General features: G+C 36.6%; 1 protein-coding gene across 1 annotated transcript in view; it reads left to right on the top strand.

Moving 5' to 3' along the window:
- The window catches only part of CLS (cardiolipin synthase), a 119418-nt gene that overhangs the window by 42485 nt on the left and 50306 nt on the right, over positions 1-26627 (top strand). Inside the window, exons 4-5 of the mRNA XM_090379834.1 lie at positions 5238-5323; positions 16827-16895. Coding sequence (XP_090235960.1) covers positions 5238-5323; positions 16827-16895 — 155 coding nt within the window. The remainder of the gene's footprint in view (positions 1-5237; positions 5324-16826; positions 16896-26627) is intronic.

Genomic DNA, 26627 nt, shown 5'->3' with positions numbered 1-26627 from the left:
GAAGGAAGAGATTGGCTGCATAATTTATGAACTGCCAATATGAAGAGACTGTTGTGTCCTACTTCAAGAAGCTATTAATAAGTGGGATACAGATGTTGAATAGCTTTTTTGCTAGGAAGAGTCTAATATTAGAATCAGAAACAGATGTAGCTTCAGCTCTTGTATCACACTTGTACCTCCAGAATCTTTTCCAGTTACTATGGAAGACTCTCCTGTCAAAAATGAAGTTTCTCCATCAATTCTCCCCCCCCAGGCAATGATCTTTTTTAGCTAATGGTAAGAATTTTATATCAGTTTACTATATTAATAGGTATGTATTTAACAATATTAGCATTAATATTTATTTATTATAAGAAGTATTCAAATACTGTACAGTACTGTGTTATGTGAAAAGTTTCTGATTGCCTTGGAATGGGTTAATAAACCTTTAGTGCATATTTGTTATACTCGTATAATGATCATTTTGGTTAGTTGTTTTTATGGAACCTATTATGATTGTTAATGAGTATAATGGTTTCCTTGATTAACCGAGAGACTGCTGTATTCTTTTCAAGAATTTAGGGATGTATAAGGTGTGGCAAGGAAGTTCCCAGACTGGTGTTGTTGTGGTCATGTTCAATGAGTTTGAAAGTAAATGGCAGTGGTAGGATGTATTTCAAAATTCCCCCAACAGGGGGTGGTATAGAAATTGTCCAGTAGACTGACAGGTTGCAAGTAAAACCAGTTTTGTTAGTAGCTTTAATGTTTTGTCAAGATTTTACAATAGATTAATGAATGAATATCAAATTTTGCTTTAAACTGGAAAAATCTACATGAAACATGAAATATTAAAAACTGTTTCTGATGATTAAATATTAAGTTGTACCAGTTTGAATGGTATAAGTGGTTCAAAGACAGATGTGTGGGGTGCCTCCGTAGCCAGGTAGGCAGGAGCAACAGTGCGTAGCACATGCTTCTTGATTAGATCGGGTTTCGAGCCCGTGACCACCAAATACGGAAGATTTGGAAAGGTCAGGGAATGACCACCGCATATTCCCGGAGCAATATGGCCTTAGTTGCTAATGCTCCTAAAAACCAAATAACAAACAAACAATAACAAAGATAGATGTCAGGATGTTTGCAATGACCCAAGAAGTGGGTGTCAACCTCTTGAAATGAGGACAGAATTGTAAAGGTTTAGAAAATTGTGGCAAGAGATTGTTTATTGACCTTCAGAATGATGGCTGATGTTGAATATGAATAAGAAGACAATTTGTAAAATTTTGCATGAAGATTTAGAGAAAAGGAAGGTCTATGATGTGAAATTTGTACTGCACAGCTTCACGGATGAGTAGAAGCAGCAGAAACTTCATCCAGACTTGTCAAGACCATCCTAATGATCCTGGAGATGAGCATTGGATGTTTCAGTACAACTCAGAGGTGAAGCATCAGAGCAGGCAGTGGACTTCAAAATCATTACCAAGGCCCAAAATGTTTCATTTACAGAAGTCCATAATCAAGATAATGCTGATGATGTTTTTCAACAAACAGGGTGCGATTCACAAGGAATTTTTTACCTCAAGGGGAGAGAGATAATGCTGCATTCTACATACAGGTGTTTCAAAGACTGAAGTGCATTGGGTAAAGTCACAATTTCGGGTGAAAGGTAGCTGGTTCTTGTTACTTGGCAATGCCCCTGTCCTTTCTGTACTTGTTGTGAAGACATTTCTGGTGAAACGTTGCATTGTATAGATTAACCATCAACTCTCCTCTCCCGATCTATCACCAACGGACTTCTTACTCATTCCCAAGGTGAAAACTGCTCCAAAGGAAAGAGATTTCAGGATGTTGAGGACAAAGAAAAATGTACTGCCAAACTGGAAATCATCACTTTGGATGCCTTTGTTGATTCTTTTTAGGAACTTTTAGAATGGCATGATTCAAGTGCATTCAATCAAGTGGTGATTACTTTGAAAAAAATAAAACCATTTTTGAGCTGCTTCACTTTGTGTTCTTTTTATTGCACCAGTCCAGGAACTTCCTTGCCATGCCATGTATATTCACATGTGGTCTCCCTGTATTTTGAACCCAGAAAAAGAAGTAATTTGCATTTTTGCAGTTGGTTCAGATGCAGCATTAAATATCATGTGGTAAGAAAAATAATACAGATTAAAATAATTAATTAAAATAAAAATACAAAAGTAATACACATGATATTTAATAATACATTAAATATTATGTGGTAAGAAAAGTAATACGCAAATTTGATCATATACGATTTATAAATAGGGGAACGATATCGTATATAACACAAACCGAATTTGCTTATGCCCGATTCGCCTTTGTGTTTAGAAGAAATGGCAGTCCAATGCGGAATCAGCCCAACTGAATGCAACGCGATAGGAACGAAGAGAAGATTCAGAAATGTATTTTTGTTTTTTTATATCAGTGAAGCGGAAACACATTTCACCATAATAACGTAAAAACCGACATAATTCCAGCTATCAGTATTATCGCAAATGCAATTAGATTGAAATTACTACCTGTTTATAACAGATTCCACCAGCAGGAATGCAACTGGAAATTGTTTTTATTGTTTTATGGTAGTGATCTCCAAAATGTGTTTTAGTAAATTGTGAGCTAGCGTGAGGGGAACGGCGTATTTCTGTCTTTACTGCTTTGTTTATTCAGTTGCTACACGCAGGCAGCTTTGTTTATGTATATCAAGCGTACCTCCTCATTTTGTAATTTGTGCTTTATTCCCTAAAAATGAGTAAAATACTTAAAAGGTGTGAAAAGGAAACGTCCTGGTGAAGACACTACGGATTCAGAGAGAAAAAGAAAACAATATCAATAGACAGAGGTGGACTGGTCAAAAATTGTTACTGGGGAAAATTTGTAGCAACCTCATACCAGCGTTTATGGCCAAAATCACACTGGCCTCCATCATCTTCTGGACTCTGACCTCCGGCCCACCGGGGTTTCCCTGGTAAAACTTATGGCCAGTCCGCCTCTGTCCATAGAGAAAAAAAAAATATGAAATTCTGAAATGCTTTGAGCAAAATGAAAGAACATGTGATATTGCACGTGCCGAGAATTATAAAGAATGCAGAGAAAATAAAAACAACTTTCATAGCAGGAACAACTCAAAGTGTAATAAAATCCATTAGATCAAAACACAAATTTGGAATTGGAAGAGATGGAACGGCTATCATGTTTGGATAGAAAATCCAACAAAGAACAAGTTTGCTTACAATAGAAGCAAAAGAATTAGCAATATTTTATTACGTAATAGTTGTAATAAAATACGTAAGTAGTTTATTACGATTATTTATTGTGTTTGGTAATGTTTTGGTTACAAATGTGTGTTCACTCTTGGGTGGTCGGCACCTAACCCTATTTTTCCCATAGGGCCTGTTATTTACATTGCATGAGGGTTTCTAGGAACACAACTATCGTGCTATACGAGGACTGACTGTATAACTCACCATGTTAAGTGCTCAAAACACATTTTGTAACGTCAAGTGTCAAGACAAAAACAAAAAATGAGAAGTTTTGATTCATTTTATTTTTTTGACTTCTTGTGAAATCAAGAAATTACACATACAACCATTTTTCACATACAACCGTTACACATTTTCCTTTTCAACACAATTATGGTTTCCAATGTCATCACTAGTGTGGATGGGAAGCTACACTTTCTCTCAGAAAACCTAATTACAAACTTTCTAATCTTTGTTCGTACACTTCACTTATTGTTGACTATTTATTGCAATATTCTGGGCTGCTTAGGTACCCAAGGACTGGAGTTGTCTGTTTCTGGCATGAACTCTTTACAAATTTTTACCTTCACTCAGAAAAATTTACATCCGCTTATGATCCCATATCAAACTTGTCTAAACAAACTGAAAAAATAGAATAAATAGATACCAACATTGTACTCTATCTTTGATGCCCTATGTAAGACAAGTACAATTGATATAGAATACAGTTAATTCTAATATAATTTAGGCATTATTGTTTGATATTTTTTTTTTATTTTTTTTTATTTTCTGAATTTTTTGATATTTCCAAATTATGAAATAATAACTAATATAAAAAAAATACATTTGTTGAACTATACCTTTTTTTTTAACCCTCTTAGCAGCAAGTTTGCCAAATTTTGGTCATTTCACTATAGTGAATTTTTGGTGGCACAAGTTTATTCTTGAAATTTTGAAATGCAGGTCCAAGTACCCTTTATATATAAGCAAAATAGCAACCCCGAAGAAATCAGTTGTGTCAGGTGCAACAATTGTTGTTGCTGTCACTTAAGTAATAAAATGAATACTGCAGAAAGCTGAACAAGTGATCAAAAGAATTCTCACAAATTTTTGAGCACATATGAAATCATGGTGAAAAAATTTAAGTAGTGGCAAATGATGTAGAAAAGCAAGATTATATAGAATTAGCCAAAAAACAATCCACCTCATCAGAATATCTCATATAACAATTTGTTTAATTGTTTCTTAAATTTATTGAAACTTCTGAATTTTTAAATTTCCAAGCTTTACTAGAGAATCTAAGCTTTACTGGGACAGTGCAATAATAGCGAACAAGATGATACAACACAGCACACCAGACAAAACCTCATTGACAAAAAGGAACCTCCAGAAAATCCACAAGGAAAAGATCAGGAAGTACACAGACCTAAGACAGGAGGTCAAAGAGATGTGGCATATGGAACAAGTAACAAACTTCCCGATCACAGTGTTGACCACCAGCATAGTGCCAAAAAGCCTACACAAGAATTTAGCAGCAGTAGATATCTCAGAGAACATCTCATATAGCTCCAAAAAAGTTGCAAACCTCTAAACTGTAGGATAGTCAGAGAGGTTCCTCAACCAATAATAGTAACCTCACACACACCTACGAGTACTCATCACAGGATGAAAAAGCCCACGAGGAGAAGGAAGATAATAGTAATAATTGCAGTTATCCACCTGTGTCTTACAGTAATGTTCTCAATAAACCAGATTTGTTCTATTTAAAGCACTGGATGAGATAGGAAACTATTTTTTCATTCCATGCTATACCACACCACCATGCTTCTTGCAAATATTTCATAAAGGTATTTTGAATAGGTTTAATTTTAAAAGTAATAAGAGGTGAATGAGAAAGTGCTGTTTGGTAATAATATTAATATTTAATACAGTATGAAAGCAATAATTATTAGTTGCAGCGTTTTAATATTAGCAATTTTTTTTTTCTCCCCTCAGTTCCCTTAACTGCACTGATTATTACCAGGGACATATCTCTAATGAGTGCTGGGTTTTATATACGATATATGTCTCTTCCACCACCTGTAAGTATATTTGAACTCTCAACATTGTTCTTATAAATATTCATTTTTCTTTTTCTGACTTAGCTCGGATATTGGCTGGTATAAACGTTTTATATGTACAGGTTGTTCCACAAAGCAATAGCCAACCTTCAGGAAGTTGCAAATTAGTTGATTTTGTCAAAGAATATTAGCATTAGTAGAGGCAAGCTTATGCAGCATCAGCCAAAAAAAAAAAAAACATGGTCCCATTTCATCCCTCCGTTTCTTCCAAATACCTGTCCAGCTCAGCCTTAAATTTATTTAGGCTAACAGCTTCCACAACAAAGGATGGAAGTCTGTTCCACCAACCAACTACCCGCTGGCTAAAGGCAAACTTCCACACATCTATCCTACATCTGTCTTTCCTCAATTTGAATTTATGCCCTCTCAGGTGATTATTCTCAACAAGAGGATGAATCCCATCAGCATTGAGCATGCTCAAACCATTCAAAGCTTTATACACTTCAATCAGATCACCTCGCAGGTGCATAGTCTCCAGACACTGTAATTTGCAAAACTTAAGCCTCCTTTCTTCGTAAGAGCAACCCTTTGTTCCGTTCACTAACCTTGTTGCCCTTCTCTGTACTCGTTCCAGCAGCTCTACATCCTTCTTGAAATGAGGCCTCCAGACCTGTATACAGTACTCAAGATGTGGCCTAACCATTGCCTTATACAAGGGAATAATCACCTCCTTATCCCTGCTGGAAAAATTCCTGTATATCATTGACAAGACACCATGAGCTACTCTTGCAGCTCGTCTGCACTGCTCAGAGAACTTCATATCTGCCTGCACAATTACCCCCAGGTCCTTTTCATTCTCCACCACTGTCAGTGTAGTACCGCAGAGTTGATACGTTGCTCTGTGGTTACTGTTTCCCATATGTAGTACTTTACATTTGTCAATGTTAAACTTCATTTGCCACCTCTCAGCCCATCTGCTCAACTTTTCTAGATCCTGTTGCAGCAGCATACTGTCATTAGTGTCCTTAACAACCCTGCCAATCTTCATATCGTCTGCAAACTTGGACATTAAGCTTGATATACCATCATCAGTATCATTTATAAATACAGAAAACAACAATGGGTCCAACACTGAACCCTGAGGCACTCCACTAATAACATTAGTCCACGATGAGTAGTGTCCATTGATTACAACTCTGTCTTCTCCCACTCAACCATCTCTTTATCCATAGCAGCAATTTGCCTCCAATGCCACACTGCTCCAATTTGTTCAGCAGTCTTCCATGTGCAATAGTATCAAAAGCCTTTCTAAGATCCAAATATATGATATCACAGTTATTCCCTGCATCCAGTTCCTTTGTGAACACATCATAGTATCCAGTCAAATTGGTCAAGCAAGACTTTCCCTTAACAAAACCATGTTATGTCCGAGCTATAACTGAAGTCTCGTCTAGATGATCCTGCAGTGCTGCTTTAACCAGTGTCTCCATTAATTTTCCTGGAACAGAAGTTAAACTCACAGGTCTATAATTACTTCTGTTGCCCTTTGATCCTCCTTTGTGAATTGGGGTCACATTTGCACATCTCCAGTCTGTGGGTACCTCCACTGAGTCCGAAGAAGCTCTCATAATTATGGATAAGGGTTTGCTTACCTCCTTTGCTGCCTCCTTTAATATAACTGGATAGATCCCATCCACCCTGGGTGCCTTTTTTATGTTTATTGTCAACAATTTCTCCTCCACTTTCCTCTGAGTTATTACAAAATCATCTAGCTCACTGCTAGAGTTTAATTCACCTCTGGCATTCCCTTCCCTGAATAACTCCTCATATGTGACTGTAGATGCAAAATACTCATTTAGTTTGTTAGCCACCTGAGCAGGATCCTCAACTGTTGAACCATCAATATCCAGTGGACCAATCTGATTCATCCCTTTCCTTCTAGAGTTTACATAGGTAAAGAACTCTTTGCTGTTTTTCTTTGCATCTTTTGCCAAAGGTTTCTCATAATCTGCCTTTGCCTGCCTAATCTCCTTTGTGACTTGGTTACTGACCAGCTTATATCTATCATAGACTTCCATGTCACCCATTAATTTATGTGTCCCATGCATTTTTCTTCTCTGCCATATGTCTCATTAGTTCATCTGACATCCATTTAGGGCTAAACAATATTTCTTAGTTGGTATGTAAAGCCTAGTAGCTTCCAAGATAAATTCTTTGAATGCTTCCCATTTTAAATTTTCCGTTGGTAACATCATCAGTCAGTTGGTCCCACCGTATAGTATTTGAATACTGTCTCAGACCACCGTAGTCGCCTTTACGAAAGCAAAAACCCTTCCCTTTACCCCTGACAGTAGTTACCTCTTTGAGTAAATTCTACTTTAGCACACCGTGATCACTGCCACCTATGAATATGTATTCCATTTTCAAGCATTACAGAGCTATGAGCAGTAAAGTTATCTGCATGATTGTTGCTAAAATGGGTAAAATCACAGGATTAGCAAAAATCATAGGAATTAGGAAATCATTTGCATTTCATTGAACTATACACAGGAAAATGCTGAAAGTATTTTGAAATATCTGTTTGGAAATCTACAAAACTATGCTTAGAAAATGTTAGCACCATTTTGAAGAGCATCTAACACCTTGTACCAGAATATTATTAAAAATACTAGGGGTAAGAACTTTCTTCACCTCATTACTACTCTCTAATTAGATGACATCACAGGGCTTAAAGTACGGGAACCATTGGCAGGTAGTGATCAGTTGTTAATTGGAAGATGAAGAAAGATGTTGCAGAAGTTAAAGGTTAAAGCATGGGTTTTAATTTCAGAATAGGGGTCTATGACAGTTTAAGGTATTACATGGCATCTGTTAATTAGGTGGATTGCAGAGGGATTACAAATACATTAGAGTCACAGAATACCTTTTAAAGCAATAATCACAGAAGCCAATGAACACATGGATTCCATTAAAAAAATATAGCATGAGAAGGATGCCGAGATGGATGAATATGAAGCCGGCCATTCTAATAGAGCAGAAAAAGATAGCATGGGAAAGTTAGAGAGCAATGAAAAGGCACTGAAGCCTAAGACAGCTGCAAGTTGATCTGCAGTAGTGCCACAGGTAAGGTGAGGTAGGCCAAGCTGAGTATGAGAAAGCAGTTCCTGAGAGAACAAAGAATGGGGACAAGGGATTTTTGATTTTTCATGTATTTAAAAACAAAAAAGAAGAAATTGAATGAGATTGGACTTGTGTACTGAGTGTGGGGAAAGTCTTAGATTACCCAGCTGATGTTAATGAATTGAAGAGGTACTTTGCGTCAGTCTTTAGTGACAAAAGACACTTCATGCTGAGGAGATGCTGTGTAAGTGAGGCTAAGCCACATGAAATTAGTGATTTCAAAATTACAGATGATTGCTCAGAAAAACTTTCGAGCCTAAAGACAGTTAAGGCTCCTGGAGTTGATGGCATATACCCAATAATTTTTGGGAAGATGGCCAAAGGAGTGTATTGGACCAGTTAATTATGAGGGCATCATTGAACTCGAGAGAGAGATTTCTTTGGATTTGAGAAAAGCCAACGTGTTTCATATACACAATAAACCGAGAGTGAATTCAGTAACTACAAACTGGTTAGTCTGACTTCGGTGGTAGGGAAAATCTTAGAGGCAGTGATCAAGAGTACAAACCAGGGACATGCAAATGAAAATGGCATTCTGAAGGACACACATGGTTTTGTTTAACTAATGTAGTAAGCTATTTTTATGTAGTGACTCATGGGTTGGATGTAGGAAACAGTTCTGACATAGTGTATTTGGATTTTAGCAAGGGCATTTGACTCAGTCCCTCATGAGAGGGACTGAGTCAAATGCCATATAAGCTAGAATATGTTGGAATTACTGGAAAGACTAAGATGGTTTGCAGGGTGGTTGCAGGAAAGAAAGCAGAGGGTTGTGATTAATGGATATTTTTCAGATTGGTAACATCAGCAGTTGAGTCCCCCAAGGATCAATTCCTGAACCACTATTGTTTCTTATTTTTATCAATGACATCAATGAATGGATAAAGGCCATGAAGTCAAAATTTGTAGATGACGTAAAGATTGGAGGAGTTGTTAATGATCAGTGATCCTTCAGGATGATCAGGCTTCAAGAATGGTTAGAAAAGCGACAATTATGTTTTAATGCAGTAAAATGCACTTGGAGATTAGCTTATACACTTAGTGGGAATGAATTAAAAACAGTAGAGGAAGAAAATGGTTCTCGGAATTACAGAATGGACAGATATGAAGTATTATTTGACTGTGGGTATGTGGGTTACAGTGATTGGCAACCAGGCACCTTAGATGGATATGATTGAGGTTTATTAACTCCGAGAGCATTTAGTATTTTTGTTATTACATAGAATTCCAGAACTAAGGGCCATAAATCCAAATTACAGGGGAAGAGGTTTAGATTAGATTGTATGAATTTTTCTTTTAGCCAGCAAGTTGTTGATTATTGGAACAAGTTGCCTCTGCAGGTAGTTGTGGTCGACAGTTTGAAGAAATTCAGTGGTCAATTGGATAGTTATCTATGTGCAGAGGGAAGTGCATAATTGTATTTTCTTATCTCCTTTTTTTTTGGCTAGTGAAGCAAAACTGCACAAATGTGAAAAAAGTGTAATATTCACTCAACGTTTTGTAATACCTTACATATTTCTTCCTGAATTTTTAATAAACACTGAAATGCAACAACTATTTCATGGATCTGTGATTTAATAAAATAAACATAACAGCATATACCTTAGATCAGGGTCAGAAACCTTTTTTTAGTGAAGAGCCACACCTCAGCTCAAGCTGGGATGATGGGGGGGAAGTTTTTAAGAGTGGGGAGGTGTTTTATTAAAAAAAAAATATTTTTTTAAATATTATTTATTAATGCTAAAAAAATGTAACAAACATCCAATTAGGTACAAATTAATGTGACTTTTGCTGCTGAACTTCTTGAGCGAGTCTCCAACATCAGGTGAGTATGCCGTAATTTTCATCTTTGAACATGCGGAAAGACTCATTGTTCAGACCGTTTCTCGATTTATTTTTAATATAGTTCATGTTCGAAAATATTTGTTCATAGAAATACGTCACTTGTTGTACATGTGGGCTAAAAGTTAGAGCTGCAGTTACATGTTCGAAGAGCCGTGCGATTCCCAAGCTGCAGGTTGCCAACCCCTGCCTTAGATCAAAATATGCCCTTAACATTTTTGTAATGTACTTTATTTCCTCCTTTATTTTAATAACAATTGAAATATAACACAGTTTACATTTCTGATATGTTTAATATAATCAGGATATTATAATAATTTATGTTTTATATATTTATAACAGAAAAGTTTATATTAAAAAAAAAAAGCTAGGAATTGAGAATAATTCTTTTCTGTAGATCTGCATATTGTCCATTTATTTCTCTAGTGAGCCGGATAACAGACATCCAACATATCTAGTGCTTCAGCCATAATGTACAGTATATACAGATCTTTCTAAAAGAGTTGAATGTAAAATTTTACGAAACAAGATCTCTGTAGCCTGAGTGTGTAGTACATTTTTTTGCAATTGTTAATATTTATCCTGAACCTGAACTAAGGTTGGACAAAATGCATTCTGGTAGCACCTGAGACTAGATTTTTGGAGTTCATTTTTGATAAAATATCAGCTATGTACAAAGCACGCAAGAGCTCTGGACATCCTCCATACTGTCTTGTCTACCTCTTGGGGCTCAGACCAGTGCACCTTACTATGCCTGTATTGTGTACTTGTATGATCTTAACTAGATTATGGGTTCTAATTATATGCATCTGCCAGGAACAGTGTACTTCAATGGTTAGATCCTATCCACCGTCAGGCAATTACTACTGGAGCATTTCGAACATTTCCTGTCCAGTGTCTCTATGTAGAATCAGATGAGCCATTGTTATCTTACAACATTGATGGAAGCAGTTGTCTCTACAATGCTTTTAAACTGAAGTTCCTGCCAGACCATTCCCCATGATCATTGTTTTTCAGCCACTATGGGAAAATCTTTAGACCTACCAGACTGGCATGCTCATGTACCAGCGTATGATTTTTCCCTTATGTGCTGGGGTAAATGTAACCCATTGTCTGTCAACATGCAACTGTATTCAGCACACCAAGCTGAAAATTCGGACTTCTTGACAGTTTATACAGGTGACTTAAAGTCAGAATTTTCTGTAGGATCTGCCATTGTATTTCCAGTGATTCTCTCTGAGTGCAGCATATCTGCAGCATATACACTGCAGATTTGGATGCTATAGAGTTAGCCTTGGATCACATAGAAATACACCACCAAAATTGCATTATATGTACAGATTGTCTAAGTTCATTGTGTGCCTAATCAGTGATAGTCCTCTCATCCAGTTCTGTTCTGTCCTGTCCTGGGTACAGCAGCGGCTGAATTACCTTTTAGAATCCAATTTTGATATTCTCATCTGCTGGATACCCAGCCACATTGGGATTAGGGGAAGTGATTTGGTTGACACTGACCATAATAACTTTTTACCCTCTAGTCCCCTTCACAGACTATTGGCAAATAATTCAAAAGAACCTGATTTCCTAATGGCAACATTCATGGCATGTGCAAGCAAATTATACCAGATTAAGTTTATAATCGAACAGTGACAGTCTAGTCTGTGTAGGAAGCAGAGAGAGGAAGTCTTCTAGCTCAGCCCTTCATAGGGCAGTCATCTTACACATTCGTTTCTGCTGAGGGCTGATAATCCTCCTAGGTGTGAGCACTGTGACACCATTTTAACCATCAAACAAGTTTCTTGAATTCCAAATTTTATTGATGCTCGTCTGTATTTTACTGCTTTTAATCATCTGACTGAGCCTTATATACTCAGTCGTATTTTATCTGACAAAGTCAACATATCTGAAATTTTTCAATTTTTAAACTGTATAAACTTATATAACTATATATAAATTAGTTTATATATACTAGTGGTTTAAGATGATCTCTTATTTTATTTTAGACCTTTTTTAACTGCTTTATACACTTTTATACATTTTACTGTTTTATACACCTATTTGCTGCTTTATGTACTTTTATATATTTTTGGTAATCTATTTGTAGGTTATTGAATTTTTAATACATTTTATTCCAGGACTTGGCACATCATGGCCTGAGTTGCTTATGTGCCATTAAAAAATCAAAAATAAGTTGACTGATCAATCAACATTAGACTCAAACTGAAAGTAGTTAAATAGTGTGGAGGGCAAAAATAGTAATACCAACAGTAATGCTTCACTTAATTACTTTATAAATAATAACTTATGATTCCCAAAAGTATGAAGCAGGGCACCTCTTTCTATCTTCTTAAGAAGGAAGAGAGAGGAATAATCATTAGTACTGTCAGGTATATTTTTGTAGATATGCATTTCTCATATGTAGGTTCCGGGTAGATCTATGAGATATGGCAGTAAAATTCCTGTTTTGGTTCTGTTGTGGTCATGATCACAACAGAACAATTGAGTTTGAAAATAAATTGAAGTGGTATGTTGTTGTTCAAACTTCTTCAGACAGATGGTGGTCCAGTAGGTTGACCAGTTGAAAGTAACAACCAGTTTTGTTAGTAGCATTAATATTTTATGTTACGACTTTGCAGTAGAGCAAAGAACAAATATCAAATTTTGCTTTAAACTGGGAAAATCTGTAACAGAAAGGTATGAGATGTTAAAAACTGCTTATGGCAAATAAAATGTTAAGTCGTACCAGTGTGTTTGAATGGTATAAGTGGTTCAAAGATGGATGTGAGGATGTTTGCGATGACCCAGAAAAGTGGCCATATCTGTCAACCTCTCAAAAAGTTGCAAAAGTTTGGGAAATTGTGGCAAGAAATTGTCATTTGACCATCAGAATGGTGCTGATGAGTTGGATATGATTCATCAAATTCTCCATGAAGGTTTAGGGAAAAGGAAGGTGTGTGCAAAATTAGTACCGTACAGCCTCATGGATGAGCAACAGCAGCAAAGAGTATCATCATGCAAAGAAAGGCTTTATCCCAACTTGTCAAGACCATCCTAATTTCCTCAACTGTATTATCACTGGAGATGTGTTGGGTGTGTCGGCACAACCCACAAACGAAGCATCAGAGCATGCAGTGGACTTCAAAATCATCACAAAAGCCCAAAAAGATTTGTTTACAGAAGCCCAAGATGAAGCCAATACTGGTCATGTTTTTCAACAAATGGTGTGATTCATAAGTAATTTGTATTTTAAGAGGAGAGAGAGTCAGTGCTGCATTCTACATACAGGTGCTTCAATTGAAGCACCTGTATGTAGAACATTTGAAGACTATTGAAGTGCATTTCCCTGGTGAGGTATCAATTTGGAGAGAAAGGCAGTTGGTTCTTGTTGCATGACAATGCCGCCACCCATTCTGCACTTGTAAAGACATGACGAAAAATGCCACTGTACTACAGAATAACCATCCACCCTGCTCTGCCAATCTAGTACCAATGGACTTCATCCTCTTTCCCAAGGTGAAAACTAACCTCAAAGGAAAAAGATTTTAGGATGTCAAGGACATAAAGAAATATATAACCGCCAAACAGAACATCATCTCTTTGGACACCTGTGATTACTTTGAATAAAAATAAAACCATATTTGAGCTCCTTCACTTCATGTTCTTTTTATTGCACCAGTCTGAGAACTTTATTGCCACAACTCGCATCTTGAAGGCTGCTGCAAACATTGTAACCTTTAATATATGAATTGTGTTGAAGTTTTCCTAGTACGTACTATCCTTTTACTAATTGTAGACATAATTTATAATTGAAGGCAGCAAAAGAATAACTTAAAAATCAGAGGAATGATCAAACCTGTTGACCTCAGTTGTCTAATTGGGGTTACCAGTATAAACTAAAGAATTCTCTAGAAGTTGATAAAATCAAATCAAGTGGTGCATATAAAGATGTAGAGGAATTGCATCAAAAAAAAAAAAGTAACTAGTTTTATTTGTTTTTGTTTTTTTTAATTCTGACCTTCATTACCCACCAATAATTTTACTTTAATGTTAATCAATGAAAACAAATTAATACTTTAAAGCATTTATATGTTAATTGAAGGACAATTGCATGGTTGTTTCTGATGAATTTATTTGAAATTTAAATAACACTAAGGCAAGAGTTAATTAAATTACCTTTTTTTAACTCCATTTAAAACTTTCCTGTGAGATTAATGCAACATTACCTCAGCAACTTCATGGATTCTCCTTATGTGAAACTCTCTAAAATAATATTGGATGGAGAAATCTAGGTGAAATACAATTTTTATTTTTAAGTAACGCAGTATTGTGGCATTAAGAGTATAATGTATCACAGAGTTGGAGGTAAAATAAAATTTTATTTCTAAAGTAACACATTGGGAGCACAATGTTTTGCATAACAGTCAACTGCAGTTACCCTGTGTTTTTGCTGTTTAATTCTTAATGAATTTTTGAATTGCAGGGTTTCTCCTTTTGGAAATTTTGCTGACCCAACTTTAATTTAATACTGTTGTTCATTTAGGTTATGGAAACTGACTAAAGTATGAAACATGGATAAACTGAAGTTTAATTAGTAAATGTGAGACTGCATTCTCATGCAAACATAATGTTCCGCCTGATAATCAAGTGTATCATCCCCACTTTCATTCCTTTTTCAACTTCATTTCTCAATTTCTGGCTTCTCCTTTTTTTAAATTTGCATAACCCAACCTCAATATAATGCTATTGGGTGCAGTTACATTACAGAAGTTAACCATAATACTAAACAGTAACAAAATAAAACTTTTATTTCATTTCAAAATAAGATGCACTGCTTCTTTGCCAGCACTCAGACAACTTTTCAGACATTACTCAACTGAACAATCCTTTAGAAGTTGTGGAAAACTTTTCTCCATCTTGCTGATAATAGGTCAGCTGCTTAGCAGTCACATTGAATATGACCTTTTAAGTTACCTAACCTAATTAACTAATGGCAGGATGCCCAGAAAGTTGTCTGAGTGCTTAAAAGAAAGCAAAACATGATATTTTGTTACTGTTTAGCACTATAGTCAATTTCCATAATGTAACCATACCTAACATTGTTATTGTTAAAGTTAGGTTACATAAATTTGCAAAAGAAGAAGCCTGTGCATTGAGAAATGGCACAAAGTGGCAAAAGTAACCAAAACACTAACAGTTTCTAAATATTCACTGGTTTTATCATAAGCAAACATGAGTAGTAGATGAACACTAAAAAACGTTGAAGCATATGCATCATCTCATCCCAGGCATACATAATCATTTGTAGAAACCAGTGAGTGCTAAAAAGAGACAAACATCATGGAGTTATTTTGTTAGCTGACCAACCAAGGCCAATTTCTCGGGAAAGTTTTCTATTCTGCTGAAAAGGTTGTTTAGTTAACCCTTGCCACCAAACCAGGGGAATTATTGTTATCAAGTGAATTTTATTGAGTTTAAATTAAATTAAATTTCATTATTTAATTTGAACTCCCACACAATTGAACTACATAATTGCTAACTGTTTCTGGATTTAAATTGAATCTTGTGATTAGACTTAATCATGAAAGATTTGAAGACTATTAACTGTGCAGACTTCTGTATTGTACAGTTTAAAACAGCCTTCAGATCTTTCATGGATAGACCTGATAATAGGATTCAATATGGAATTCGGAAATGTTACTAATTATTAAGTAGTTCTGTTGTGCAGAAGTTTGACTTACACAATGTAATAATAATTTGTATACAATAAAATTCACTTTAACAAAAATTCATCTTGTTTAATTAGTGTTGGTTACATTTCAAAATTCCATGAAAAAACTCCATAAAGCCCTTTATGGAGTTTTTCATATCAGAAATTCTTACCCAGAGCCCACCTATATAAATTCTGATCAACTCTTGTGTGATGTTTTTTATTTCACTTCTGATGTTCATCATGCCTACTAAGTGTTTGTTTTTCATTGAATAATGAAATTAAGGTGACATGCTGAAAATTGGCAAAGTATGATCTCTAAATATTTGTTTTTTGGAATGATCAAAAGTGCCAATAGCAAATCTGAAAGTTCTTGGTATAGTTTGTATACCAAACTATACCAAGTAAACAATATACAAACTATATACTTGGTGTAGGTAAAAACATTTTTACCTACACCAAGAACTTGTAATACTTATCATTTGTCCAGGGAATATAATGTGCTCTTTTTAGAAATCAGTAGTTTGTAAGAGTGCAATTGAAAGTATTTTGTGCACTTATATAAATATTTATTTTTACAGCTAGCTGTTCATCTTACAAAAATGTTTTGTCTGAAACTAAAATGGTTTTTATTGGGTTAGTAGTAATCAGAATGAATTTAATTAGGTATAGAGACTTTTTGATCATTCATAAACAAGTCATTTTGTATTAAAAAGCCATTATTGGCCTTAAGAAAGTAGTTTTTTGGAGTATGCCAAACTATACAAAAAATTTTTTTACTCTTTTTATCTACAGAGAACTCTTGGCAGATACTTTGATGTAACTTTGCCCACTGCAAAATTATCACCTACTTTTGTTAGTAAGGTATGTGTGTATTTATTTCTTTAATTTTTTTTGCTTGCTGATAAATAACAAAATAGTCTTTTTCTACAAAAGCTAAGCCTTAATGCCTAGTTTTCTGTAGAAAAAATTATTTTACATAAAATACTGTAGTAGTAAAAAAATATTTTAATATAAAGTAGTGAAGCTATATCCAAAACATTTTTGCAACTTTTTAGAAATGGTATTTCAGCTTGTTTTGAAAGGAAATTTACAATATATTTCAAACCATGTGTTAATAAATGAAAATACAGTGAGCATTTGCTAATTTATGGTTTAAAAGTTTTTACCCTTTTTCATTCTGTAGTATGAAATATAAAAGACAAAACATACAGAAATATTTGCCAATGTCATTCGTTAAGAAAAATAGTTAAAACTGTACCAGTTTTTCAAGGAAAATTATTTTCCATAACATTAGGAAAGTGGTTGTTAAGCAACCATACATTCATAATAGTTGCATAATGGTAGTTATAAATATTGAGACTGTAAACAGCTGATTTTATTGGACATAATGCCAAATGAAAAATAATTTGGTTTATTGAAATGAACAAAAAAAAAAACCCCACTAAGTTTATGACTACTATTCATGCTTTTAAATGAACTGTGGTCTTTATTGGTTATTTCCATTAAGAGGAGAGAGAGAGAGAGAGCTACACTGATGAAACTGCCTTATTTTCACCAATACATATTGGAACCTTTTCTGTTTCTTTGTTCACATAGTGATTCTACATCAAGAAAAACAAAGAACAAAAACACAAAATATAACTGCCTAGCATCATCTCTGACATCATATAAAATAAGCTATTTCTCTCTCTTTGTCTTGACACAAACATTTAGCTGCAGAAACCATGTGTAAAACAATTTTACAACTGATGTCACAATAATCTGGCCGAAATATCCTTCTGATATTACCATTGTTTCTGTTGGTTGAGATTATTTAATTTTCTAATGTAAATGGATTCTTTTCTTTTGATAAAAAACAGATTATCATCATTGGGATTCTGGTGATTGAGGGGGCCCAGCTTCAACACATTACTTTGGCCCCCTGCTTCAGCAAGACTATTGGTCCTGGGACGGCTCACCTAAGATCAGTTAGCTAGTGGGTTTACCCTGTCAATGCCATGTCCATGCCCTCATGATCCAAGAGACAGGATTCAGGCTGGCAGCAGTACAGGTATGGTATCTGAGTAGTGTGCATTCCCTTGGGCTCGGCACCTCCATAGCCAGGTGGGCAGGAGCGGCAGTGCGTAGCACACGCTTCTCGATTAGACCGGGGTTCGAACCAGTGACCACCAAATACGGAGAATGCAGAAAGGTCAGGGAATGACCACCGCATATGGCCTTAGTTGCTAATGCTTCTGAAAAAAAAAAAACAAAATAACCCTTGGGTTCCATGGTGGATGGGGAGCCAGGCACTGAAACACAATCTTCATATATCCTAATAAACTAAACTCATCTTCTGGGACCTCAACACGGTCTCTATGAGATCATATTGACAAAGACTTAGATAACACAATTTTAGCAAAACAGCCCAGAATGGAATAAATATCAAGGACTATGCTATGCAGTCCTGATAATGTATTCCACCAACAAAAAGCCCATGGTGAAAATCCACCCTTCTTTATTCTGAAGGGGTTAGAAGGGTTGGCAAGCTCTCCTAAATCATTTAAATGGCTACATTCTGGAAATATCCTAGTAGATACTAAAAGTGTCACTCAGAATAGCTCCCCTAGTAATAATTGCTAAATTCTTTCAATGGAATTGTTGTGGATTCAACGAAATAATGAGGATATCAAAATGCTCCTGTATAAACACGAACCTGTTTGCAGAAAACATTTAAAGAAAAATGATGACCCTATCCTGTGGAACTTAACTACTATTCATAAGGATAGGAATATGGATGGCGTGGTAGTCGTACCTCCTTTAACAGTTTTTAATTGAATGCTAACTTAGAAAAGCAGTAATAATTTGTTTAGCTGTGGAGTTCCTGTGTTTTGTATATCTACCTTCTGGGACAAAGTTCTCCCAAAATTTTGATAATCTTATTTTTCATTTACCTCTCCACTTCTACTTCTTGGAGACTTTAATGGACATAATACCTTGTGGGATAGTGCAGATATTAATGAATGTTATCATGTTGAATGCATGCCTATTCATAATGACCTTACCTTATTAAATGTTGGGTTCAACACTTCCATACCTGTACATGTTCTGCCACTGCTCTCTCTCCATTTCCCTTCCCTGTTTCCTCTCCTCCCATGGTAGGTGGAACTTAATCACTGTGAAAGCAATCACTTCTTTGTAATATCCACCATATTGGAATACTTCAGATCATGTCAAAATTCCACAATATAGTGAAGTATGATGAAGCAGATTGCTGCATATTAACACAACTTATAGAATTTGATCCACTACAGTCAAGCAGGAATCAGTTGTAATAGTACAGTAATGTGTGTGTCACAGAATGTATTATCCATGCAATGGTAATCCCGAACACATCCAGTTTCCATGATTTCCTAAACATTTGGGAGAACCAAGAATGTAAAGCATACAAGGATGTAAGCAATAAGTATTACTTGTTTAGGCAGCACCAGGAAATTACCTCAAATCTGCCAAATGTCTCTGTAAAGAAGCATGAATGCTGCTAAGCCAATTCAGAGTGCTATGTAGGACTTGTGTTTAATATGGTGTATATTTGTGTTGTATGATTAGCCTCTTAGCAATTAGCCAGTAGCAGTTACTGGGAGAGCTGTGGCTATTTCCCTTCGGGCCATTCACTGTCTATTCTGCATTTTGCCATCACAGGGTAAGCAAGGAAGGTAAGCCCCTATGTGCCTCTGCTGTTTAATGAAACACTGGCTGTACTGTCTGCATTCTTGCACTCAATGAGAGTGCAGACCCTTGAGAAAACAGATGAAGGTTAATAGGGAGGATATTAGAAAAGACATCTCCAGGCTGCCTTGCCCCTCCTTTTAGCAGAAGGGGCGAGGCAGCACATCCAGCAGAACTCACCTGGAGATAAGCACCAGTCCACGATTGGAAGGATATAGAAGAGGAGGAAGATGAGTTCTTGCTTAAGAAATGAACTCCAGAGGAGTTGATCACACAGCATGCAGGAGGCATCTTCAGCACAAACCCTGTTTGGGAAGGAACTCCAGTCAGCATTTTGGGGACAGGAATTAAGGATGAGTGGTACTTCTGCAGCTTATTTATTCATTCATTTTTAACATCTTGTGTTGGCAGACACTATCTGAGCTATGCTTATCCATGTCAATAACTCTGGTTTTATTAACCATGTTTTTTAACCTCTTGGTGTTAGACATATGTGTAACAGATGTATAACGGGGTATTTTAACTTCCCAGATATAGACTGGAACTCGTCGGTTGGTTGCTCACACACTAGCTAGGCTTTTGTGGATTTATTGTATGATTGCTTTCTACAGCAGCATGTTAGAGAGGCAACAAGAGGGAGTAACACTCTTGATCTGATTATCAGCAGTGATTATTCATGGATTAAGAATTTACAGATAAAGGAACCACTAGGTGGCAGTGATCACAGTGTACTGATGTGGGATTTACTTAAAGTTATAACTACCATCAGGGGTAAAGGGAAGGGTTTTTGCTTTCATAAAGGTGACTACAGTGGTCTCAGTTTTTTAGGTTCTATACAGTAGAATCAACTGATGATGTTACCAACTGCAAATTTTAAATGGAAAGCATTCAAGGAAGTAATTTTGGAAGCTATTAGGCTTTTTGTTTCTGCTAAGAAATACTGCTCTAGGTTCAGGCATAAATGGATGTCAGATGAACTGAGACTCGTGGCGGAGAAAAAAAATGCATGGGATCCACAAAAATTGTCAGGCAACACAGAAGCTTATGGTAGATACAGGCTGGTCTGTAATCAAGTCACAAAGGAGGTTAGGCAAGAGAAGGCAGATTATGAAAAATCCTTGGCAAAGGATGCAAAGACTTCTTTACCTATATAAACTTTAAAAGGAAGGAGATGAATCAGATTGGTCCACTTGATATTAAACCATTGATACTGCAGTTCAGATATCTGCCGAACTAAATAAGTATTTTGCATCTACATTCACATATGAGGAATTATTCAAGAAGGAGAGGGCCAGATGTTTATCAAATTCTAACGGGGGGGTTAAATGATTTCGTAATAACTGAGCAAAGTGAAGGAGAAACTGTTGAAGTTAAACATAAGAAAGGCACATGGGGTAGATGGGATCTATTCAGTTATATTAAAGGAGGTGACAAAGGAAGTAAGCAAACCCTTAGCCATAATTATTAGAGCATCCTTGGACTCGGGTGAAGTCCCCACAGACTGGAGTTGTGCAAATGTATTTCCAATTTACAAAGGGGATCAAAGGGTGACACAAGTAATTACATACCTGTTAGTTTGACTTCTGTTCCAGGAAAAATAATGAGAGTCACTGGTTAAAGAAGCATTGCAGGATCATTTAGCATTAGTAGAGGCATACGATGCAAGAAAGCAAGCTTATGCAGCATCAGCCAAAAAAAAAAAAAAAAAACCTTCACATTTCATCTCCATTCGTTCCAAATGCCTGTCCAGCTCGGCCTTAAATTATTTAGGCTATTAGCTTCCACAACAAAAGATGGAAGCCTGTTCCACCAATCAACTACCCGCTGGCTAAAGGCAAATTTCCACATATCTATTCTACAACTATCTTTCCTCAATTTGAAACTGTCTCCCTTCAGGTTCTTAGTCTGAGCAAGACAAAGAATCCCATCAGCATTCAGCTTGCTCAACCCATTCAAGGCCTTATACACCTCAATCAGATAACCTTGCAGGTGCCTACTCTCAGGTGCTACAATTTGCAGAACTTAAGCCTTTCTTGGGAAGAGCACCCCTTTGTTCCCCTCACCAATCTTGTTGCCCTTCTTTGTACTCGTTCTAGAAACTCTACATCCTTCCTAAAATGAGGCCTCCAGACCTGTACACAGTAATCTAGGTGTGGCCTGACCATTGCCTTGTATAACAGGATTATCACCTCCCTGTCCCTGCTAGCAAAATTCCTATATATCATTGACAAGACTCAATGACCTGCCCTGGCAGCCCATCTGCACTGCTCAGCAAACTTCATATTTTACTGCACAATTACCCCCAGATCTTTTTCACTTTCCACACCTGAGTGTAGTAACACCCAGTTGGTACGTTTCTCTTTGGTTATTGCTACCTATATGCAGTACTTTGCATTTGTCAATGTTCAACTCCATTTGCCACTTCTCAGCCCATTTTCCCAACTTATCTAAATCAGTTGGAGTAGCATACTGTCATTACTGTTATTAACAACCCTGCCAACCTTTGTATCATCTGCAAACTTGGACATTAAACCTGATATACCTTCATAAATATACAAAACAACAGTGGGCCCAACACCGAACCCTGGGGAACTCCACTAATAACATTTTTCCACGAAGAGCAGTGTCCATCGATTACCACTCTCTGTTGTCCCTCACTCAACCATCCATTGTAGCAGCTTACCCTTGATGCCATACCTCTCCAATTTGTACAGCAGTCTTCCATGTGCAACAGTATCAAAATATTTCCTGAAATCCAAGTATATGATATCAAAATTATTTTTGGCATTCAGTTGCACTGTGACGATGTCATAGTAAGCAATCAAATTGGTCAGACAAGACCTCCCTCTGTCAAACCCACGCTGTGTCTTAACTATTACTGCCGTCTTGTCTAGATGATCCTGCAATGATTCTTTAACCAGTGATTGCATTATTTTCTCCAGAACACAAGTTAAACTAACAGGTCTGTAGTTACTTGTGTCACCTTTTTGAACCTCCTTTGTGAATTGGTGATATATTTGCACACCTCTAGCCTACGCAGTCATCCCCTGAGTCCAAGGAAGCTCTCATAATTATGGCTTTGGGTTTTGCTTACTTCCTTTGCTGCCTCCTTTAATAAAACTGGATAGATCCCATCCACCCCAGGTGTCTTCCTTATGTTTAACTTCAACAATTTTCCTCCACTTTGCTCTCAGTTATTACAAAATCGCTTAGCTCCCTGTTAGCATTTGATAAACTTCTGGCACTCCCCTCATTAAATAATGTTGTTGTTGTTATTTGGTTTTTAGGAGCATTAGCAACTAAGGCCATATTGCTCCGTGAATATGCGGTGGTCATTCCCGACCTTTCCGCATCCTCTGTATTTGGTGGTGACGGGCTCGAACCCCGGTCTAATCAAGAAGCGTGTGCTACTCACTGCTGCTTCTTCCCACCTGGCTACGGAGGCGCCTCTCATTGAATAACTCCTCATGTGTGAATGTAGATGCAAAATAATCATTCAGTTTATAGCTACCTGAGCATGATCATCAATAGTCAACCCATCTATGTTAAGTGGTCCAATCTGATTCACTCCTTTCCTTCTAGAGTTTACATAAGTAAAGAACTCCTTGCTGTTTTTTTTTTGCATCCTTTGCCAAATATTTCTCATAATCTGCTTTTGCCTGCCTATCTTCCTTGTGACTTGATTACAGACTATCATAGGCTTCTGTATCACCTGATACTTTATATGCATCCCATATATTCTTCTTCTCTGCCACTAGCCTCATTAATTCATCTGACATCCATTTAGGCCTAAATCCTTGAACAGTATTTTTTGGTTGGAATCAAAAGCCTACTTGCCTCCAAAATTAAGTCCCTGAAGGCTTCCCATTTAGAATTCACTGTTGGCAACATCATCAGTTGATCCCACTGTACAGAATTTAAAAACTGTCTGAGACCTCTGTAGTCACCTTTACAAAAGCAAGAGCCCTTTCCTTTAGCCTCGATACTAGTTACATCTTTAAATAATTCCCACATCAGTAGATTGCGATCACTGTTGCCCAGTGGTTCCTTTATCTACAGATTCTTAATGCATGAAGAATCACTTATGATAATCAGATCAAGAGTATTACTCCCTCTGGTTGCCTCTCGAACATGTTGCTCTAGAAAACAGTCATCCAATAAATCCACAAAAGTCTTGCTAGTGTGCGGGTGACCAATCCACAAGTTCCAGTCAATATTTGGAAAGTTAAAATCTCCCATTATAAGACATTCTGATTTACTGGCTCACTCTATTTCTGTGAACAATTGCTCATTATACTCATCAGATTCATTTGGCCTGTAACACACACCTACACTAATTTTTTCCTTTCCCGGTGCTTACTTCACACATAGGCCCCTCCGTAGCCAGGTGGGAAAGAGCAGCAGTGCGTAGCACATGATTCTTGATTAGACCGGGGTTCAAGCCCGTCACCACCAAATACAGTGGATGTGGAAAGGTCAGGAAATGACCCCCGGAGCAGTATGGCCTTAGTTGTTAATGCTCTTAAAAACCAAAACAACAAACAAGCTTATTTCACACCAAACAGACTCAACACTGCATTGTCCACCAACATCAATTGGATGCACTTCCTTAGATTTTATGTGTTTCTTAACTAACAGCATAACCCCTCCTCCCTTCCTATCCTGTCTATCCTTCCTATACACATTGTACTCCCCAAATTCCCACTCTGCACTGCCTATATCTGTTTGACACTAAGTCTCTGATATCCCAACAATTTAAAAAAAAATAAATAAATAAAATAAAATTTTCTGTTTATACTCCGGGACGACCAAATGGTCAGAGGAGTTCAGAAAATAGACAGAATACAAGAAACAGCACCGTATTCAGCAGTCACGGGCTTGAACCCAGGTCACTCAAGGCACGTGTACTTATGCACCCTCGCGCCTGACCACTAGGCTACGGCGACCTCTGCCTTTGATGTCTTGACTGGCACTTCAAGCTCATCAAATTTATTAACTATACTCCTAGCATTGGTGTACATGCAAGTATACATGCACCTGTTCCTGCTCTAGCCGCCCTAACACAGCCCATGTACTTACTTGTTCCTCTATGACTCCGAGCAGTCCTGGAAATCTCCATTACCTTGCTTTCCAGTCTGCTGCCCATTTTAATAGAATTTAGACAAGACAGCAGTAATAATTCAGACACAGCATGGGGTTTGTCAAGGAGAAGTCTTGTCTGACCAATTTGATTGGATACTATGATGTCGTTACAAAGGAACTGGATGCAAAAAATAATTTTGATATCATATACTTGGATTTCAGGAAAGCTTTTGATACTATTGCACATGGAAGACTACTGTACAAATTGGAGCAGTATGGCATTAAGTGCAAGTTGCTGCTATGGATAAAAGGATGGTTGAGTGGGAGAAGACAGAGTGGTAATCAATGGGTACTGCTCTACATGGACTAATGTTATTTAGTGCTGTCCCTCACGGTTCGGTGTTGAGCCCACTGTTATTTTGTATATTTATCAATGATATTGATGAAGGTATATCAAGCTTAATGTCAAAGTTTGCAGATGATACAAACGTTGGCAGGGTTGTTAATAATAGTAATGGTAGTATGCTGCTGTAACAGGATCTGGAAAAGTTGGGTAGATGGGTTGAGAAGTGGCAACTGAAGTTTAAAATTGACAAATGCAAAGTACTGCCTATTGGTAGAAATGTACCTACTACGTGGTGTTACATTCAGGGTAGTGGAGAATGAAAGAGACCTGGAAGTTGTGCTGTCAGGTATGAAGTTTTCTGACAGTGGAGACAGGCCGCCAGAGTAGGTTGTGAGGTCTTGTCAATGATACATAAATCAATGATACATAAATCAATGATACATAAATGTACATAAATTGTCAATGATACATAAATTTTGCAAGCATGGATAAGGAGGCGATTATCCCCTTGTATAAGTCAATGGTCAGGCCACACCTTGAGTACTGCATACAGGTCTGGAAGCCTCACTTTAGGAAGGATGTAGAGTTGCTAGAATGTGTACAGCGAAGGGCAACAAGACTGGTGAAGGGAACAAAAGGGTGTTCTTATGAAGAAAGACTTTAGTTCTGCAAATTGCAGCTTCTTCGTCTTGCTCAGATTACAAACCTGAAGGGGCATAGATTCAGACTGAGGAAAGACAGTTGTAGAATAGATATGTGGAAGTTTGCCTTTATCCAGCGGGTAGTTTATTGCTGGAACAAACTTCCATCTGCTGTAGTTCTAAACAAATATTTGGAATGAATGGATCAGTGAAATGGGAAGGGGATTTTTTTTTTTTTTTTTTTTTTTTTGGCTGATGCTGTATAAGCTTGCTTTCTTGCAAGCTTATACAGCATCTACTAACGTTAACAGCAATTAAATGTTAATGCCTAAGTTTCCCATCCTTGACCAACAAGAAGATGGGCCACTACTTACCTTTATCTGAAGGCTGTGTGTGCTCCTGAAAACATTGTTTAAAATCATGTATATAATAAAATAGTATAAGCTATGCAGTACTTACATTATTGTGTACAGTATTATTGATTTATATGATAATATTTACACAATAAATAAATCTTTTTATTGCTATTTATACTATATATGAATAAATAAGTTATAAACAATATACAGTATTTACAAAACTCCATCTCTACTCTACAGCTTAAAAGACTTTAATGTAAAATCTTAAATAAATCTTTAAATACACAAAAATATACTTAGACTCTATAATTCCTTAAAATTTTCTGTTTTACTCCATAGAATATGTCTTATATGATTCTAAATAATACAATAAAATAAATATTACAGTATTTCAGTATTTTTTCCAACCCAACAACAAAGAGGGCCATCTTCAGTTTTCTAATGTGAGCAACTTTGA

This window comes from Mastigoproctus giganteus, chromosome 8, assembly GCF_048544385.1.
Source record: "Mastigoproctus giganteus isolate SK-2022 chromosome 8, ASM4854438v1, whole genome shotgun sequence".
Lineage (NCBI taxonomy): Eukaryota > Metazoa > Arthropoda > Arachnida > Uropygi > Thelyphonidae > Mastigoproctus > Mastigoproctus giganteus.
The sequence above is the reverse complement of the archived record's forward strand: the minus strand, read 5'-3'. Positions and strand labels throughout refer to the sequence as shown.